Source organism: Danio aesculapii, chromosome 14 (assembly GCF_903798145.1).
Source record: "Danio aesculapii chromosome 14, fDanAes4.1, whole genome shotgun sequence".
NCBI lineage: Eukaryota > Metazoa > Chordata > Actinopteri > Cypriniformes > Danionidae > Danio > Danio aesculapii.
In genome coordinates, this window is record NC_079448.1 from 3,806,225 (window position 1) to 3,826,609 (window position 20,385).

A 20,385-nucleotide genomic window follows, 5' to 3' on the forward strand; every position below is an offset into this window, starting at 1 on the left:
TAGGCTACACGGTGGCTCAGTGGTTAGCACTGTCCCATCACAGCAAGAAGGACCCGACTCTCGGCTGGGTCAGTTGGCATTTCTATGTGGAGTTTGCATGTTCTCCCTGTGTTGCCGTTGGTGCTCCGGTTTCTACCACAGTCCAAACACATGCCGTAAAGGTGAATCGATTAAACTAAATTGGTGTGTGAATGTGAGTGTATTGGTGTTTCCCAGTACTGAGTTGCAGCTGGAAGGGCATCCCCTGCGTAAAACATATGCTGCATAAGTTGCCGGTTCTTTCCGCTGTGGCAACCCCTGATGACTTAAGGGGCTAAGCCGAAGGAAAATGAATAAATATCTATGTAACAAAATAGTTTCGTATAGTTTTGTTTCTATGTATGCGTGCGTCCAGCCTGATCTCACGAGAAAACGTAAGTATTTTACGTTTTGACAGTTTAGTGGCTAATTTGTACGAATTCGTACGAGTTCAGTCGTACGAAATGGTACGATTTTAAAAAGGAGGCGTGGCACCTAACCCCGCCCCAAAACCCAACCGTCATTGGAGGATGAGCAAATCGTACTAAATTGTACAAATTAGATCGTACGAATTCGTACGAATTAGCCACTAAAAAAAAGTTACGAATTGCCGTGAGATTGTGTTGGTGTCACATATATAATAAATATACTTAATACACAAACATAAATTATGTCAAAATAAACTTTCATTTTTGATGCGATTGATCTTTGTCCAGAACTAAGGAAAAGTTCTTTCCCAGGTATCTCAGATCTTCACTTGTTTCTCTCCAGCTCACCTAGTAGTCACCCAGATCAAACAGCTCCTCTTCCCCCTGATACTCCAAACCGTGAAAATCCACTCTGTACCGCAGAATACCTGAGAGAGCAACATGTGCGGTAAAAAAGAAACAATATTGTTCTATTATACTGCTTCAGCTGATATGACATCTTTTATTCATCAGACGTTCAGTGTTGGTTCACCTCCGATTCCTCCGAAACCTTTGACGAACTGGGAGCCCTCTTGACTTTTGTCAGTCACAATCTCTAGAGTCGCTCCAAACTTCTTATAGTTACTGGCGAACCACTCGAGCAGCGGTATACACTCCATGAGCTCGTGTTCATGACCCGTCTGTAAACAACACAACAACAAAACACACTTGAAAACAATATATATACAGCGGGGGAAATAAGTGTTGAACACGTCACCATTTTTCTCAGAAAACATATTATAAGTGACGTTGACATGAAATTTTCCCCAGATGTTGGTAACAACCAACGAAATCCATATATGCAAAGAAAACAAATCTAATTAATTTACAGATTAAGTTATGCGTAATAAAATGAAATAACGCAGGAGAAAAGTATTGAACACATGAAGAAAGGAAGGTGTATAAATGCAGTGAAAGCCCAGACAGCAGCTGAAATCTCTCAGTAGTTCTTCAGCAACCCTCTGCCCTTCTTCAGCGTAAATGAATATCAGCTGCTTCAGTCCAACATCTACATTAGCAGGAGGATGAAGATAAAACCAGGCTGGACATTTCAGCAAGACAATGACCCAAAACACAGCCGAGGAAACTCTCAAATACTTTCAGAGAAAGAAAATCAAGCTGTAGAATGGCCCAGCCAATCACCTGACTCGAATCCAATAGAGAATACTAAATAGAGCTCAGATTTAATAGACGAGACCCACAGAACCTTCAAATTTTTGACACTCTGTTGAAGTCTGTGAGAAACTCACACCTGAGCAATGCATGAGACTTCATTCTTCATATGAGAGGCGTCTTTAAGCTGCCAGCACCAGAAAAGCTCTTTATAGAAAGTATAAAATACAGTTTAGTAGTTCAGTGCTTTCTCCTTGTGTCATTCCATTCTTATTACACATAACAATTTTGTCAGATTTTTGTTTTGTTATATTTTTATGTTTGTATTGTTTGAGTTTTTACCAAAATCTGCTTCAATTCAATGTCAACAGCTCCTTTAGAAAGATTATTCCCAGAAATATTATTCTCAGAGAAAAAACATGACATGTTCAATACTTTTCCCCTGCTGCATCTAATATATAATACCCATATATACAACCCAGGCTCATTCTCAAAACGTACCTCTACATACGTTTCTAGATGCCGCGAAATATGTCCCGGTGGCACGTTTTTCTGCAGTTCTTGTTTTCGTGAATCTATGAGAGGCCGCTGTGTACGCTTTTTGAGATCTTCAATTTCTCCCGCGAGTGCCATTCACGCCTGCTGTTCTCACGTAAATCCACTAGAGGCCGCTGTTCACTGACTGTTTGACTGACTGACTGACTGACCCACCCTCCCCCTTCCCTAAACCCAACCAATTTTATTGATTGACCCGCCCACCCACCTTCGAAAACCCAACCAACACATTTCAAAAGCAATCCAGAAAAAGCAAAGCCCTCGTCTGATTTTTACCATGTTTTCAGATTTTACCACATTCTCACCCTGTTATTTACTTGTTTATTTTATTTTATGGATTCTGTTTTTGTCTTACCTGCTTTCTGGAACCGTTCTTCACCAGACTCGATCCCCGTCGTGCTGTGCTCCTCTCTGCATCTTAAGTCCGTCGACAGACATGGCAAGCTAACGGAAGAAACTGGCGGGAAAGCCATTCATACGGAGGCAAGCCTTCAGCTGGTAAGCGTGAAAAGGAACGACGTCATACCGCCCCGTAGCGTTCATTTAAAAAATGAAGTGCAGCCATATGTACCTCTGACTACATAATTTGCGGTCTCCAAAAACGTCTATAAGGCTACGTTTTCAGAATGAGCCTATGTTGCATAAATATAAAATACACCCATATTTCCACATTTTTATCTCAAAAGTTAATTATATACATATCATATGTCTGTCATATCAAGCATTTATGTTCTTTTTTACTCAATAAAAAATAAAGTTAATTATATAATTTACAACTTTACTTGCACGTAAGATGTCAGACACACACACACACACACACACACACAAACACACACACCTCTTTGTCTATGAAGTGCGATTTGTCCTTCTCTTGTTCTGGACTCAAATAAATGACTTTCTCATCTGAAACACACAACAATGAGGAGACGTTATGCAGGAAACACTTCCGCTCCACACACACACACACACACACACACACACACACACACACACACACACACACACACACACACACACACACACGCACACACACGCACACACACACACACACACACACACACACACACACACACACACACACACACACACACACACACACACACACACAATCTAATCTGATCAATCTGCTGAAGCACCAGCCTGCAGTTTCAACAAACACTGAATGTAAGTCAGTAAGTGTGTTTAGGCTCCTTCAGAAACTCTTGTTTACACTAAACACACTGTCACACACAACTATAAATAGGCAGTATAAACTAATAACTGAACTAAAAACTAGAAAATATTATTCGAAGTAAACCTTATGGAAAAAAATGCTTATTTTATGTCATTTAGATCAACATTCTGGTTAAGTTCAACGCACTTAAATAAGTAAACATAATAATAATTAAAAAAAACTTAAAAATACTATATTACTAAATACTTAAATGAAAATGCAACAGAAAAACAAACTAATTTATGATGAAAAAACACAGACTTAAATAACATTAAAATACATACAGGGATACATTTAGGTTTTGGTGCTCAACCTGCACATAGTGAGACTTATTAAATATACCTGTTAAAAAATTATAGTTAAAATAAAAGTAAAAATATTATTATTGCACTTGTATATAATAAATAAAATAAAAAAAGTCTGATACAATAATTGCTTAAAAAAAACACGTATTAAAGAATCAATTATTCAATAATACACTAATGAATGTGTGTTACACTCATACATTTTGGCCAGTTTTTCAGCAAGATTTCTGAGAAAACAACCGTTCTGGATGTACTTTATCCCTCTTATTACACAGCCACCTGCCACAAAACATAAAACTGACACACAAAACAATGTTCTGAGCCATAATAGTGTATTAATCCTTTAATTAAAAACGCAAAGTTAACAGACTCATGGGGCATAGCGTTGCACTAACCTGTGTATTAGTCAGTCACAAGATGGCGCCAAAAAGTCAAAAACGCAAAGCTGACAGGAATGAAACTGGCTGCATAAAGTATAGACTGACCTACATATTATTCAGTCAAAAGATGACGCCAAACAGTCCAAAACGATGAAAAAGCACAGCGTGACAGACAAGCAGATACATATAAATGTGGATGTAAGTATGGGGATGATGAACATATTCACTGATGGTCAAGGGGATTGTGAGTTTCCTGATGAGCCTGTGCTGTTTAACTGTTGTTATTTCGGGATAACATACCTTGGAATGTCTCGATTGACCAATGAGGATTGAGAATTCCAGACAGCCATGTTATAAGCATGTATAATGTGTGTGTGTTCAGGTATATGTGGTTAACAGGGACACAAAGTTGTATAATGACATGACTTAGTTTTACTCTATTTAGGTGGTTTACAGGGTCACACCTCATGCCTATCTAATTTAAAACACTTAAAAATCATACTTAATGAAGTCTTTTAACATTCAAACTTTGCCAACAAAGAGTTGGGTTTGGGGGTAGGCCCATATCATAAGCGTTTTTACTGTATAAAATACATCAAGTCTATGGAGTGTCCCTGTAAACCATGTAGACAAGTATGTGTGTGTGTATGTGTGTTTACCATTCTTGGAGCCGGTGAGCTCTGCTCCGTGTAGCTTCAAGACGTATCTCATCGTCTCTTGGTTTTCATAGACAATGAGAATTTCAACAGCTCCCATTTCCAGAGCCCTCAGTGTGTCCTCAACACCGTAACAATACTTCCCAGTGTCCTGACTGATCTCGTCAAAGTACCGGCCTGAGACGCAGAACGAAATTAAAATCAATCAATCAATCATTCATTCATTTTCTTTTCGGCTTAGTCCCTTTATTAATCAGGGGTTGCCACAGTGGAATGAACCACCAACTTATCCAGCATATGTTTTAAGCAACGGATGCCCTTCCAGCTGCAACCCATCACTGGGAAACACCCATACACGCTCATTCACACACATACACTACAGACAATTTAGCTAATTCAATTCACCAAGAGCATGTGTTTGGATTGTGGGGGAATTATTGTATTTTATTCAGATGCACAGCTTAGAAAAAGACTTGATCTTCCCAGTTGATCTAAATGAATGAAATCTTTTTAAATAGAGCTATTCAGATCATCTGTTGAAATTATATTCATATCGCAATATATATCGCACAAAATCAACACAAGTCAATACAACTCACATATATTAGATTAATATATGCAATCAAATAAAAATGTGCACAAAGTAAGCTGAACTTAAATGTTGCTTTGTTAAATATTATTATTATTATTATGATAATCAGTATATTTACCTATTAACTTCTTCTCCTGCATGAATTTGACATTGATCAGGATCTCAGCGGAGAGCTCGATGGCCTGATTGAAGCCATTTTCTCCCCCGTAACAGATGTCCACCAGCTTCAACACTTTTACCTGCAACCTCTGCGACCAATCAGAGAAAACCGACTTCAGCCAATCATAGGAAAACTGCAATGTCAGGAAAGCACGCTACTTCTGAATCTCACAATGCCGACCGTTTTATTCTGATTCACATCCATTTTTCCATGTTTACAGTTTTTAATGAGAGCAAAAGCAAGGGACTATATGTAAGGTAAGTCTTTGGTGTCTCCAGAATGTTTGTGTAAAGATTCAGCTCAAATTACCCATTGGATCATTTATTACACCCTGCTGAAAATGTCGATTTTGGTGTCAGAACAAATTGTAGTCTATGCCTTTAAATGCAAATGAGCGGGCTCTCCCCGCCCACCATTCGGACATGTGCGTCCTCTTTCTTCTGCATCAGGTCAGATAAACAACACAGTCAGTGACAGAGACAGACACGGATGAAGCAGAGATCCAGTTTCTGAGTCAAAAATACCACAGTAATCCTGAGCTAGGACATTTTCCCAGTGCTACTATGAATACATGTTGATATGTGCCTGTCAATCAATTGGGTGGGCGGGGAAAATCGCACAGCTACGTCACTTCATGGTGGGCCTCAAAGTCTTAAAATATAATAATATGATTGTCAATGATCTGTAAGGTCCACCCAGTTGAAGGTGTCCGCTGGTGGATGAAGGTTTACTGTTCGGCCTTTCCAGTGCACAATGTTGATTTACTTCAGATTTAACTCATATCTGACTCCAATTTGAATATGAGGTGGTTTAGAGTATTAGTATATTTATCTTTCGTTTTATCTGACTCCAATCATAAAACATTAAGAAGATTATATCAATATATAACTTAGATAAATGTTTGAACCTTTTGGGCTCTATTTTGACGATCCATTCGTAAAGTGCAAAGCGCAGGGCTCAAACGCATTAAGGGCGTGTCAGAATCCACTTTTTTACTATTTTAAGGATGAAAAAATCCACTGAAAAAATGATTCACATCCACACTGTGTTTTACCTAGCATTTCTGAACAGCCCTCCGTCCGCTGAAAACACACATCACGTGACCACACACACACAGGCACAGCCACACACGCTGTCATGCGCTGGTCTGAGCTCCAGAGAGTAGTGCACGTCAGACAGGTCATCAAGGATGTACCGCTGGATCACGTCTCACTATAGTTGTTCATTCATTCATTTTCTTTTCGGCTTAGTCCCATTATTAATACAGGACCGCCACAGCGGAATGAACCGCCAACTTATCCAGCACATGTTTTACGCAGCGGATGCCCTTCCAGCCACAACCTATCTCTGGGAAACACCCATAAACACTCATTCACATTCATACACTATGGACAACTTAGCCTTACCAATTCACCTGTACCACGTCTTTGGACTGTGGGGGAAACCCGAGCACCCGGAGGAAACCCACACGAACGCAGGGAGAACATGCAAACTTCACACAGAAACACCAACTGACCCAGCCGAGGCTTGAGCCAGTGACCTTCTTGCTGTGAGGCGACAGCACTACCTACTGCGCCACTGCATTGCCCTATAGTTGTTAAACGTGATATTTAATTAATCTTGTGTCTATCTAACGATTCTTCGGTCTTTTGAATCAATCAGGTAACGTGTCATAGCGTCAGTAAATTGCTTCAGTCTTTAACTTTCACACTTGTACTTAGTAATTTTAGTGAAAACCTCAGATCCTGTTGGTTGTGCACCTTTTTTTACTGACCAAGTTTGTGGACGCCATTACAACGACACAAATCGATCTGCCTATTTATGTCCCGCAAAAACAATGATTGACAGGTGGTAATGTGTGTAGCTTATCTTTATTTATTTATTATTTGGCTATGGGTAAAACAAAGACCATGCGGGTCAGGTAGTTGAAACTGTAGGCTACAAATAATTAATTCATTATGAATTAATTAATTATTCACAAATAATTAATCCACCTCCACCTGTGACGACTATGCCATCGTCCATTGCGATGTTTCACATAAGACATCGAACGATGCCCAATTGATCGACATCGCCCAACCCTAATGCATACCCGACTTAATAGTATAGAGCAAAAGAGCTCCACACTATGGGTTGATCAGGTTACAGAATCGCCCTGAACATTTTGAAACTGTCCCTTAAGTAGTCAAACCAAGAATCTTGTTCAAGGAGGGGGAACAAATGGTAATTTGAATGGAAGCCTCAAACGTATGGGTCACACCCTTAACAGAGCGTCAAAAGATACCTGGAGTTATAAATCTATTATTTTGATTATGTCTATTTCTGAGAGAATAAGACCATTGTACCAGTCACACTGAGACATTTCAAATGATGTCAAACATGATGCAAAAAATCACTTGCATTGATACTGAACATTCATAGTTTGAGATGACCATTCTGAGTGAGTTAAGATTACCTTTATGTGAGTTGGGTGAGGGGGAAAGGAATTCGGGAGAGAGCTTTTTCCACATTCTCGCTCCATGGGGTTTGAATGTAGATGTTTGCATCGTCCATATGGATGGATAAAAATATCTGATATCTCAAATCTTACAGATCAAATGGCTTTGAATCAAATGGACCTGCTTATGCTCCTCCCGAAATCAGTTTATAAAACTGCAGCCGACAACACAAACCAGTCCACTGCTTTCTTACCGGGTCGAACATGTCCGACTGGCTGAGCTCCGTCTTGAAGTCGGCAGATCCGGCCAGCACCAGTCCAACCACATTGACTTTATCATTGGACACGTAGAGCTGCACGGCCGTCTCTGCCACCTTTCTCACATAATTATGCCTCTTCTCTATCCTTAACCGAGCGAAACGCAGAGCAGACTGACCTCCTCTTCCTAAAATCATCATATGTTAAGGTGTAATTCATTGTGAGCATGGGCTTAATAAAAAGTGTTAGCATAAACTCCAACTTATTTGGATCAGGGGGGTGTGAGTAAGAATTTTTCAGTGAACTATCCCTTTAGTAAAGTGTCTACTCATGATTATTACCGTGTTTTTTGGGCAGGTCCACAGTGAATTTGTGCAGCACTTCTCTGGTGTTTCCCTGTAGAGTCCCAAACAGAGCTCCACTGCCATCAATTACAATGAAGCCAAACTTACTGTCGTCAGTCAATAGTGCCGTCAGAGCCTAAAAAGAAAGACAGAAGATTATACAGCATCCCAAATATAGTGATATTTGCACTGTGATTTTACCAACATAGGCTCATTCTGAAAACGTAGCCCTACAGATGTTTCTGGAGACCGCGAATTATGTCGTGGTAAAAATCGGGCTTTTCTTTTTCTGGATTGCTTTTGAAATGGGTTGGTTGGGTTTAGGGAAGTGGGTGGGCGGGTCAATAAATAAAATTGGTTGGGTTTAGGAAGGGAGGAGGGTGCGTCAGTCGATCGGTCAGTCATTCAGTCAGTCAAACAGTCAGTGAACAGCGGCCTCTGGTGGCTTTACGTGAGAACAGCAGGCGTGAATGGCACTCGCGAGAGAAATTTGAGAGCTCAAAAAGCATACACAACAGCCTCTCGTGGATTCGTGCCACCGGGACGTATTTCGCGGTCTCCAGAAACGTATGTACAGGGTGGGCTATTTATATGGATACACCTTAATAAAATAAGAATGGTTGGTGATATTTCAGTCCTGTTTGTGGCACATTAGTATATGCAAGGGGGCTCATGAAAGAATAAAGTTACGTTAAAACCAAGCACACCATTGTTTTTCTTGTGAAATTCCCAATAAATTTGATGTGTCACATGACCCTCTTCCTATTGAAAAAACAAAAGTTGGACGCAAGATGGCCTACTTCAAAATGGCCACCATGATCACCTCCCATCTTGAAAAGTTTGCCCCCTCATATATACTAACGTGCCACAAACAGGACGTTAATATCACCAACCATTCCCATTTTATTAAGGTGTATCCATATAAATGGCCCACCCTGTAGAAATACGTTTTCAGAATGAGCCTGGGTTGGATTTTACCTCTGTGTGGAACTTGTTGTCACAGAGGTACAGCGAGGTGTTGATGGGTTTAAACGGCTCAAAGTCGATGTTGACTTTCTTCTCTTTGCCTTCGTCTGTCACAATAGTACCGCAGTAAACCACCAGACCGTTATGTGGCACTGTAGGAAAAGTGAACACAAAATGATCAGTAACACTTTACAATAAGGATGTGTTGGTCACATTAGGAGTGTGCATGTTCTCCCCATGTTGGCGTGGGTTCCCTCCGGGTGCTCCGGTTTCCCCCACAGTCCAACCACATGCGCTATAGGTGAATTGGGTAAACTAAATTGGCTGTAGTGTATGAGTGTGTGTGTGTGTGAATGCGAGAGTGTATGGGTGTTTCCCAATACTGGGTTGCGGCTGGAAGGGCATCCGCTGTGTAAAAAATATGCTGGAATAGTTGGTGGTTCATTCCACTGTGGCGACCCCTAAAAAATAAGGGACTAAGCCGAAGGAAAACGAATGAATAAAAATCATAAAATTATAATTATTTAATATTTATTATCATCATTATGTCTCTCCAAACACCTGTAATTTCAGACTAAAGTAATTAACAACCCTATTGCATGTTGTATTCCGGCTAAGGGCTGTGGGGTTTGTGAATGTGTATGCTTGAAAATCAATCAAAAATGAAATATTAAAAGCAAACACACACTCACCTTTGCTGTAGAGTTTGAGTCTCTGCTGGACTGAAGTAATGGCTCCCAGCACTGACAGTCGGTTTACTCGACTCTTGATGTTGGACGCCGTACCAAACTCATCCGCCAACATCTTGGCCACTCTGGAGATCTGATCTTTGGGAGGAACAATGAGCGAGATCATGCTGGTCCCATTCCTGACAGACAAAAAAAAACTCTAGTGACTTCAGATCCGTCACTCTGGCAAATTACTGCCAATTAAACAATTAACAAGGAGAAAAATTACTCAAATACAGCAAGCATTCTTAATATGGTATAATTCATCCCAAAAAGAAAATTCACAGTTAATTTACTCACCCTCAAACCATTGCATAGGTCATTTTTTTCTTCAGTAGAACATTAAAGGAGACATATTATGCTAATTTATAATGGGTTTAAACTCCACAATTATAATCCTCTCCGTCACTGACATTATCTTCAGTGTGAAAACTCTAATGACAGACGGCTGCTTCTCACTCAGGTCTGTTTATGCTAAAGAGGGAGAGATGGTCACTAGCAGTGTTGGGTACGTTCCTTCAAAAGAATAATTAGCTATAGTTACTAGTTACTTTTCACAAATGGTAACTGAGTTAGTAATTATAGAAGCAACTTAATGAAATTAATTTTTTATTAATATAGCAAATACATGGAACATGTGCAACAAGGACGCCTAAAATAACTAAGTGCTGGTAAATAATTTTTAAAAATGTATATTTTTAATAGGAAGCTATACGATATTATATTTGTGCATATACATTAGATTAGTCAGTAATGAAGCCAAATCTGGAGCTAATCTAACAAATAACGTATAATGGTCCAAAAATCAGTAGCCCAAATTGATATGTTAGAGAAAATATACACATACATATAAATATACAAAGAAAAATTAAAAGACAAAAAAATATATAAAATTTAGTTGAAATTTTATATTGAAATTTAGTTTTTAGTTTTGTTTTTTGCAATTTTTGACTTAAATTTAAATGTTTTGTCTTTCCATTTCTAAAGATGTTCGGTTACTAAAATATTATTTTCATAAATACTAACAACTAATTACAAAGCCAGGCTCATTCTGAAAACGTACATTTCTGAAGAGTGTCAAATACGTCCCAGGAGCTAGGTTTTTTTGCAGTTTTTGTTTTCATGAATCCACCAGAGGCTTTCTGAGATCTCAGATTTCTGCCATGCGCGCCTGCTGTTCTCGTGTAAATCCACCAGAGGGCGCTGTCGACTGACTGTTTGATTGACTGAATGAGTGACTGACTGACCGATCGGCTGACCCACCCACCCCCTTTCCTGCACCCAATCAAAAGAATTTTAAAAGCATAGGTTGACCCGCCCACCCACTTCCCTAAACCCAATCGACAAATTTAAAAAGCAATTCAGAAAAAGAAAAGCCCTCATCTCATTTTTACCACATTTTCACCGTTATTTACTTGTTTATTTTATTTCTGGGCTTTTGTTTTTGTCTTACCTGCTTTCTAGAAACCGTTCTTCATCGGACTCGCACCCCGTCGTCATCTTCTGTCTGTGTCTCAAGTCCACCAACACACATGGTGAGCTAACTGGACAAACTAGTAGCAGCCAGAAAGCTGTCCATACGGAGGTAAGCGGTCAGCTGGTAAGCATGAAAAGAAATGGCGTCATCCCGTAGCGTTCTTTTAAAAAATGAAATGCAGAAATACGTACTTCTGGCTACATAATTCGTGATCTCCAGAAACGTATATAGGGCTACGTTTTCAGAATGAGCCTATGTTGATTAACTACCAGGGAAAGTGACTATTGCGTTACTTAAAAAAAACTCTCATGTCAAATGACTATAATGTAAATATAAACATTGTACACTAATCTACAGTATTATAATGTTGTTGTGGGACAATGTGAGAGACAACGACAGCATCTCCTCAACTATATATCTTGATATTATTTTGTTTAATTCTGTCTGAATAATAAGTGTTTGCTTTGACATCTTGGTTTCGTCTGCTCCTTTGGTAGCAGAGCTAACGTTATCACCTGCGTAGCCACTAATTTTGAGGCGGCATGTGACGATGTGAGGTGCTTTATTAGATTAGAATTACTTGTCACCAACGCAGAGAACTCTTTTTCCTGGGGATAAGCTGCACGATACATAAACATTCGACATAAGCTAATTCTGAAAGCATATCCCTATGTACGTTTCTGGAGATCGCAAATGATGTAGCCAGAGCTATGTATGGCTGCATTTCATCTTTAAAACGAACGCTATGGGTCAGTATGACGCCGTTCCTTTTCTTGCTTACCAGCTGACCGCTTACCTCTTCATGTTACCGATTTGTCCGGTAGCTCGACATGTACGACGGCAGACTTGAGATGCAGAGTGGAGTTGACCATGACAATGGGGTTCAAGTCTGGTGAAGAACGGTTTTAGCAAGCAGGTAAGACAAAAACAAAAGCTAAAAAATGAAATAAACAAGTAAATCAGAGGGTGAAAATGTGGTAAGATCTGGTAAAAATCAGGCAAGGGCTTTTCTTTTTCTGGATTACTATTGGTTGGGTTTAGGGAAGGGGGAGGGTAAGGGGATCAGTTGGTTGGTCAGTCAGTCGACAGCGGCTTCTGGTGGATTTACGTAAGAACAGAAGGCACGAATGGCACTCGCGAGAAAAATCTGAGAATTAAAAAAGTGTAAACAGCGGCCTCTGGTGGATTCGCAAAAACAAAAACTGCAAAAAAATGTAGCTCCTGGGACATATTTGGCGCTCTCTAGAAATGTATATAGAGGTACATAATCAGAATGAGTTTGGGTTGTAAACATTCTTGCCTTTCACCTCAACGATGGAAAAAGTAGTGCTTATATTTCCATTTAGCAAATGTTACCTTTGAACTTGTTGGATTTGCCATCATTCCCACTCCTGGTCATTGGTGTTTGCGACTGACTGTGTGTATCCTTGTGTGTGAACACCCGCACTACTCTGCCTCTAATTGGCAAACAATGGAAATGTACTCTCTAAGCCAATCATCATCACTGGTTGGTTATGTGTCCTGCCCCAGCCACAAACACACACACACACACACACACACACACACACACACACACACACACACACACAACCCAGAGAAAGAGCGATCCTATGGCTGAGAGGCGATGCTTGCATGAAAACCACTTCAGTGTTCTCAATTATAGTAAGATGCATTTTAATGTCAGCAACGGTAAGGGTGTTGTAACAGGGGAAACAGTATTTCATTTGAGTACTCGTTACTGAAAAAAATAACACCGTTAGTAACGCTGTTCATTTATAGCGCCGTTATTCCATCAGTGGTCACTAGTGGGCGGGGCTTCCCACTCTGATGACACCTTCAAAGGGAGAATGTCAATCAAAGTGCTTCTGCAGACTGTTTTTATCAAGTGTGATTATAAAAAAACTATAATTTATTATTTTTTTATCATTAGAGGCTGGTTATATTCACACACTTTTGCCACACAACTATGTTTAAAAGTGATTTTTTACATCTAAAACTGAAATAAGCACACCTTTGATTAAAGGAGACAACAAAAAGCAAAAAGTAGATTAGGTTTTTGTTCTGACAGTGGCAAATCAATGCCAACACTAAGCTTTTAAAAAAAAAATTCAACATATTTTGCCATTAAACATAACTTACAACATCATACATCTAAATTTAAACCCCCGTCTGGCTAGGTGCACTTCAACAACACATCTTGTGTCACTTAAGAAATGGTTCACTAGGTGGAGAGTAGGTGGTGTTTAGTGGCTGTCTGAATGCTTTCAACCACATAAGCGTCTAGACTGCAGACATGTTTTTAAAGCTACCTCTGGAAGTGGTCTAAAGTGGACAAGTTTAAAAAGGTTTCAGCCATAGTTCACCCCTGTATATTTCACATTGTTCACTTGTGATGTCATGTGGCTGATAAATAAGCATCTTAAAACTGGTTTTAACAGGGCTCAAGAGAGTTATTTATTAAAAGGTTAAAAATAAACAGCTCGCCCACTTGTCAAACACTAATAAAGTTTTCTGAACTGCACTGTATGTGTTGTAAATTTGCAATGTTTTTTTATTTAAGGAAATGTTTAACAGGTATTTTAAAAGTATCTCCTGAAGGAATTTTAAAGTGTTGCCTTATATCAATCTTAAATGTCCAATCTAGCTTATTGTTAATTGTATGACTTTGGTTATTTATTTAGTTTTCACTAACAGATTTTGCTGCTGACTTTGAAAAAAAAAAATCAATAAAACAATAAAACAAACAAACAAACAAACAAATAAATAAAGAAATAAACAAATTAATAAAATGTCAGAATATTCCAACCCAGGTTCATTCTGATTACGTACCCCTATATACATTTCTGGAGAGCGCCAAATATGTCCCAGGAGCTACATTTTTTTAGTTTTTATTTTTTGCGAATCCACCAGAGACCGCTGTGTACACATTTTGGCTGCATTTACACTGCAGATCTTGATGTTCAATTCCGATTTTGTGACTGTATCCGATTTTTTTGATGACCAGCTTTCATCATCTTTTAAAAGTGACTCGTATCCGATTGTCTGCATTTACACAGCACATGGCAAAGGCGCAGTGACCAGGAAAAAAGGGAGCGGGCGCTGACTAACAGCTGATAATAAAAGAGCGCTCTTTTTTCCATTCCTGTTTTTAATGTGTCGCAGGGTTTATTTATTTTTTCATTTATTTTTGACAAGTTGTTTTACAATAGTTTATTACAGAAAAGTTTTCATTTGGCCAGCTTCCTTTAATCTAGGCCTTTTTAAACCAGTAGGCATTTTAATGTAATATACATGACGTGATTTATGCACATGATGTATGCAACAGCTTTATATAGTTTATATTGGTATAATGGTTACATGGCGGTTGTTGCACTCTCTTTCTCTTGTTACATGACTTAATACTTGTGCTACATGACAATATCAAAGCTTTTTTAGTCCTTGCATATGACATTTAAGGTTTGGGACTCTGCTGAAGTGTGTTCTGAAATGAAAGCGTCAGAGTTAAAGTCATTCGCTACAGTTTTCATGATGCGCGACTCGCATTGACAGGTGAAAATCCGATCTATCTGCTTACACTGCAGACACAAGGGCACAGATCCGATTCATATCAGATATATTTCCACATATGAACAAGGCCTGAATCTGATTTGAGTAAATCGGAAAACAAGTGATTTTTTCCTGCTTACACGTACATGGGCCATATCCGATCTGTGCCACATAGGAGAAAAAAATCGGAATTGAGTCACTTTAACCATGCAGTGTAAATGTAGCCTTTAAGATCTCAAATTTCTCTCGCGAATGCCATTCGAGCCTGCTGTTCCCGTGTAAATTCAACAGAGGGCACTGTTGACTGACTGACTGACTGACTGACTGACCAACCAACCAATCCCCATACCCTCCCCCTTCCCTAAACCCAACCAATAGTAATCCAGAAAAAGAAAAGCCCTCGCCTGATTTTTACCACGTTTACAGATTTTACCTCATTCTCAGTTATTTTATAAGAGTTAACCTTATAAGGGTGCCTAGATGGGTGACTCACTAGATTTTGGACTCTATTTTAACGATCTAGCTGCAAAGTCTAAAGCGCAGGGCGCAAAAGCATTAAGGGTGTGTCTGAATCCACTTTTGCTATTTTAAGGATGGAAAAATCTGCTCTGCAGCCCGGCGCATGGTCTAACAGTGTTGAGCTTATTTTCTTAATGAGATATGGGTGTGTTTTGAGAATATCATGGATTAAACCAATCAGAGTGTCATCTCTCATTCTGATAAATAATAACGAATTATGAATTATATCCAAACACACGTCCTATGCCCCATATGGTCCGAAACCTGACAGGTGGACAAGTCCAAGCTTGTTTTTATTAAAACAAATATAAATATACATATATTAATAATACTACTAATAATAATAACATTATACAAGTGCAAATTGTCATGAATAAACTGAAAAAAAGCCCCCCGAGATGAACAAGGCATGGAGGCAGTGGTCCTTATTGCGCCGGGTGTATGATAGGGCCCTAAGAGGTCAAAGCCTTCAGTATTGTCAGCTGAGCATTTCTAGACTTCTCTTACACACACGCACACACACACACACACTTTGAAACAGACTAAATTCAAACGGTCAGTTTACAGTGTCCACACCGAGTAGGAATCAGGGTCATACTGGTACCAAAACACAGAGCGAACACAACGCAATCCAGTTTATTTACATACCCACACATGCATGAAGGGCAGAGAGATTCAGTTCCTGATGTGGATTCATTACTCAACATGACAACAACTTTATGTGCTTGTGAGCATGAAACTCTCCTGTCTTACACACACACAAGCGGTACCCTTGAATGAAGGTCTGTTGAGACGCTCAATATAACAGAATAAAAGTATGCATGCCAAACAAACACTCATGCCAATGACACATTTACACACTCATGCAAAACACACGTTTCACTCTTGATATAAAGCTCACAGAGAATATACTAGCATTATGTGGGGCTGTGCGATATTACAATATATAGTGTATGGACAAATTAAAAAGTTTATTATTTCATATTACGCTCTTATTGGTTTTTTTTTTAACACAGGCTCATTCTGATTACGTACTGCTATATACATTTTTGGAGAGCGCCAAATATATCCCAGAAGCTACGTTTTTTTGCAGTATTTGTATTCGCGAATCCACAAGAGGCCGCTGTGTATGCTTTTTCAGATCTCAAATTTCTTTTGCGAGTGCCATTCGCCCCTGCTGTTCTCGCGTAAATCCACCAGAGGCCGCTGTCGACTGACTGACTGACCGACCGATTGACCGACCGACCCTTCTCCTTCCCTAAACCCCACTGTTTTCAAAAGCACCGAATGACTAGCGCCCACACACTTCCCTAAACCCAACCGGCAGTGTTTACAAAAGCAGTTTTGTTTTCAGATTTGACCACATTCTCACTCTTTTTTTACTTGTTTATTTTATTTTTCAGCTTTTGTTTTTGTCTTACCTGCTTTCTAAAACTGTTGTCGTGGTCAGCTCTGCTCTGTGTCTCAAATTTTCCGATGTACGCAAGGAGCGGACAGCAGAAAAGCCATCCACGCAAAGATAAGCGGTCAGCTGGTGAGTGTGAAAAGGAACGGCGTCATACCACCCTGTATTGTTCGTTTTAAAGATGAAATGCAGCCATACACTCCTCTGGCTACATAATTCGTGATCTCCAGAAATGTATATAGGGCTGCGATTTAAGGCTGTTTTTTTGTGTCACAAAATAAACTGTTTACAGTCATATTTTTCATAATTTATCTGAGCACAGTATTACATGGCATTACAGCGATGCAGACAGAATTGCGAATAACAGCATCATGGGAAAGTTAAAATCTTGATAGTACACTGTTTACATTTTGCTTTTTATTTAGCGATATTTTTTATTGCTATGTTGGACCTTTAATCGATCATTTTTGAAAAGTGTTTAATATTTATTTATATTTCTACATTTTGTAATCAAACATTCTGGATGTTCTAGACATATAGAAAACAATAGCCGCATTTCCACTATCGGGCCAGTGCGAGCCAGGGCTTTAATTGGGCCAGGCCGGGCCAATAACCCGGGAGGTTGAGAAATGAGGCCGAAATCATGTCGCGTTTCCACTGTCGGGCTAGTTGCTCGCAGCGTGTCACGCAAACACCGCCCCCAGAACGTCCCCCGAATCAAACGTCACACAACCCGTCACACAACCCGCCCACTTCAGCGGGAACAAAAAACTCAAATTATAACCACAAACACAACCTGGCATCACTACGAGAGCTGGAAGATGGAGAACACCGAAGCGATTGCTTTTTTACTGTTTGTGGTCTGTTGGTGTAAGGCCAGACAGCGATCCCTGGATAAGGACATTCGAGTTCGGCAGCATTTACTTCGAACACAGATTTTTCTTAGTGAGATGATCAAGCGCGATAGCAAAACAAATGTAAGGGAAGAAAGCATCTTGTCTCCTCTTTACCTGACAGGAAAACTCCGCCTTTGTACGTAACCCCGCTCCGAAGCCCCAGTTGGCCCTCCTTGGCCCAAGGTATTCGGCGGGCCGAAAAAGGCCGGACGCTGGCCCCAAGGAAGCCCCGCTTTGGCTCAATTACGCCCCGGAAGTGATAGTGGAAACGCGACTGGCCTTGGCTCGCCCTGGCTCGCTCGCTTTAGGCGCGATAGTGGAAACGCGGCTAATGATCACAATGAGTACATATATTAAAATGTAAAAAGGAAATGGCCAGTTATATATGTGGACATATTCATTTCTAATTGATTGAATTTGCTAAATTGGTTTTGTATCATGATAGATATGGTTATCAGAATATGAGATGTCTTATATCATGATTTTTGTCATCATTATCGTGATAATAGCATATGCAAAATATGTATCGCAGATGTGTGATAAATTCACATTTATTTTATGCATTCATTGTTTATCTAAATGTTTCCCAGTGATGGAAGGGTATCCGCTGCGTATAACATATAATGAATATGTTGGCGGTTCATTCCGCTGTGGCGAGGCCAGATTAATAAAGGGACTAAGCCGAAAAGAAAATGAATGAATGAATGTTTATCTAAATTTGATCAATCAGATGGGTTCTTACAATCTTCAGCCCCGCCTCCCCAGCAGTTGCTGCTCTGCTATTGGCTGGAGCGGCCCAAAGGTGAACCCAGAGCTGCAAATAAACACTAAGAGTCGAGACGAGAGAGGAAAAAGACAACAGCCAATCAGAGTCAGAGTATCTGCTGAAATCCTGCTCAAAATGGGTTAAATAATAATAAAAACTAAACAAAAGGCAACAAAAACAACCCATAGGGGGAAAATATTAACAAAAAGGCAAAAACAATCTTGACTGGGCTGGCAAGAGGGACTGGGGTTGGACATGACAGGGCAAGACGATTAACGACGACGAACTGGCACATGAGTGGGACTAGACAATAGACAGAGGAGCACATGACATAAAGCAACAACACAAGCCATGTGCTCATGTAAACGAGACTAGAACACGCAGCCAATGAGGAAACTCATTAAGCGCGTGTTCACATGAACATGACACTAAAGCATGCGCACATGTAAACATGCACCACGTGCTAAACACAACACCAACAGAAGAATGAACGCAAGACACGAGTACATGATAAATAAAATAATCACAGTGACTCACACATGAGACATGCATGTTTTGATCCTGGGAACGAACACACAATACCGCAAACAAAATAACAAACACACCAGGATGAGAGCGCACAATCCTGAGCGCTGCCAGGTTGGCACTCGTACAAAAAACAGAGACAGACAAGAACAGAATAAGGGAGTTCAACCCAAGAAAACTCAAGCCGAGCACAACATACAAGACAGGACAGGACTAGTGTCTGGATTCTGCCACCAAAACAAGAATTGACAAGACTGAAGTGGCAGAATCCTGACAATTGTAGGAAATATTATCACAATACTCAACAACAATACCGCAGCCCTAATGGAAAACAAGCATATCTCTCATTTCAAAACTCATAACAACACACTGACTGCCAAAGAAGTAGGTTGTAGGTTCAAATCCAGCCCAAGCTGGTCAATAACAATCCAGGCTGTGTTCTGAGCCTACAATAGCTGCACTGTTTAATGAATAATTATAGTTATAATGAGTTACTAAACACACCTGTGTGAGACTCGCTGTGAATCAAAACTCTCACACACACACAGAATATCTCAAGACGAGTCTTGGACACCACAAGAGCTGCCCAGACCTGCGGCTGGAGGAACTAGTCATTACTGATGTTTACTAAAGCAGCAATCACCATTACTATTGCTCATACTTAACTGTCAGGGATTAAGCAGAAAACATCACTGAAGTACAGCGTTTGTGTTTCAAACATGTTTATACATACAGCAGGAATAAATTGGGTATTGAACACATCATGTTTTTTACTGGGAATAAGATTTCTAAAGGAGCTGTAGACATGGAATTGAGTCAGATTTTGGTAAAAATCCAAACAATACAAACATAAAAGTAAATCAAAACCAAAAAATATCTGAAATATGAGTTCTGGGTAATAAGAATGACAGAAGGAGAAAGTGCTGAGCTGCTGAAATGTATTTAATACTTTATATAAAAGGTTTTATTTTGGTTCTGGCAGCTTAAAGACGCCTCTCATATGGAGAATGAAGTCTCATGAACTGCTCTTCAACAGAGTGTCAAAATAGTGATGGTTCT

General features: G+C 39.7%; 1 protein-coding gene across 1 annotated transcript in view; it reads right to left on the reverse strand.

Moving 5' to 3' along the window:
• Positions 1-630: 630 nt before the first annotated feature.
• Positions 631-20,385, reverse strand: part of etf1a (eukaryotic translation termination factor 1a) — a 22,378-nt gene continuing 2,623 nt past the window's right edge. The window contains exons 2-10 of the mRNA XM_056472361.1: positions 10,157-10,332; positions 9,477-9,616; positions 8,496-8,634; positions 8,151-8,341; positions 5,418-5,547; positions 4,711-4,884; positions 2,992-3,056; positions 979-1,126; positions 631-874 (exon numbers count right to left, since the gene is read on the reverse strand). Coding sequence (XP_056328336.1) covers positions 795-874; positions 979-1,126; positions 2,992-3,056; positions 4,711-4,884; positions 5,418-5,547; positions 8,151-8,341; positions 8,496-8,634; positions 9,477-9,616; positions 10,157-10,332 — 1,243 coding nt within the window. The 3' untranslated portion in view covers positions 631-794. The remainder of the gene's footprint in view (positions 875-978; positions 1,127-2,991; positions 3,057-4,710; positions 4,885-5,417; positions 5,548-8,150; positions 8,342-8,495; positions 8,635-9,476; positions 9,617-10,156; positions 10,333-20,385) is intronic.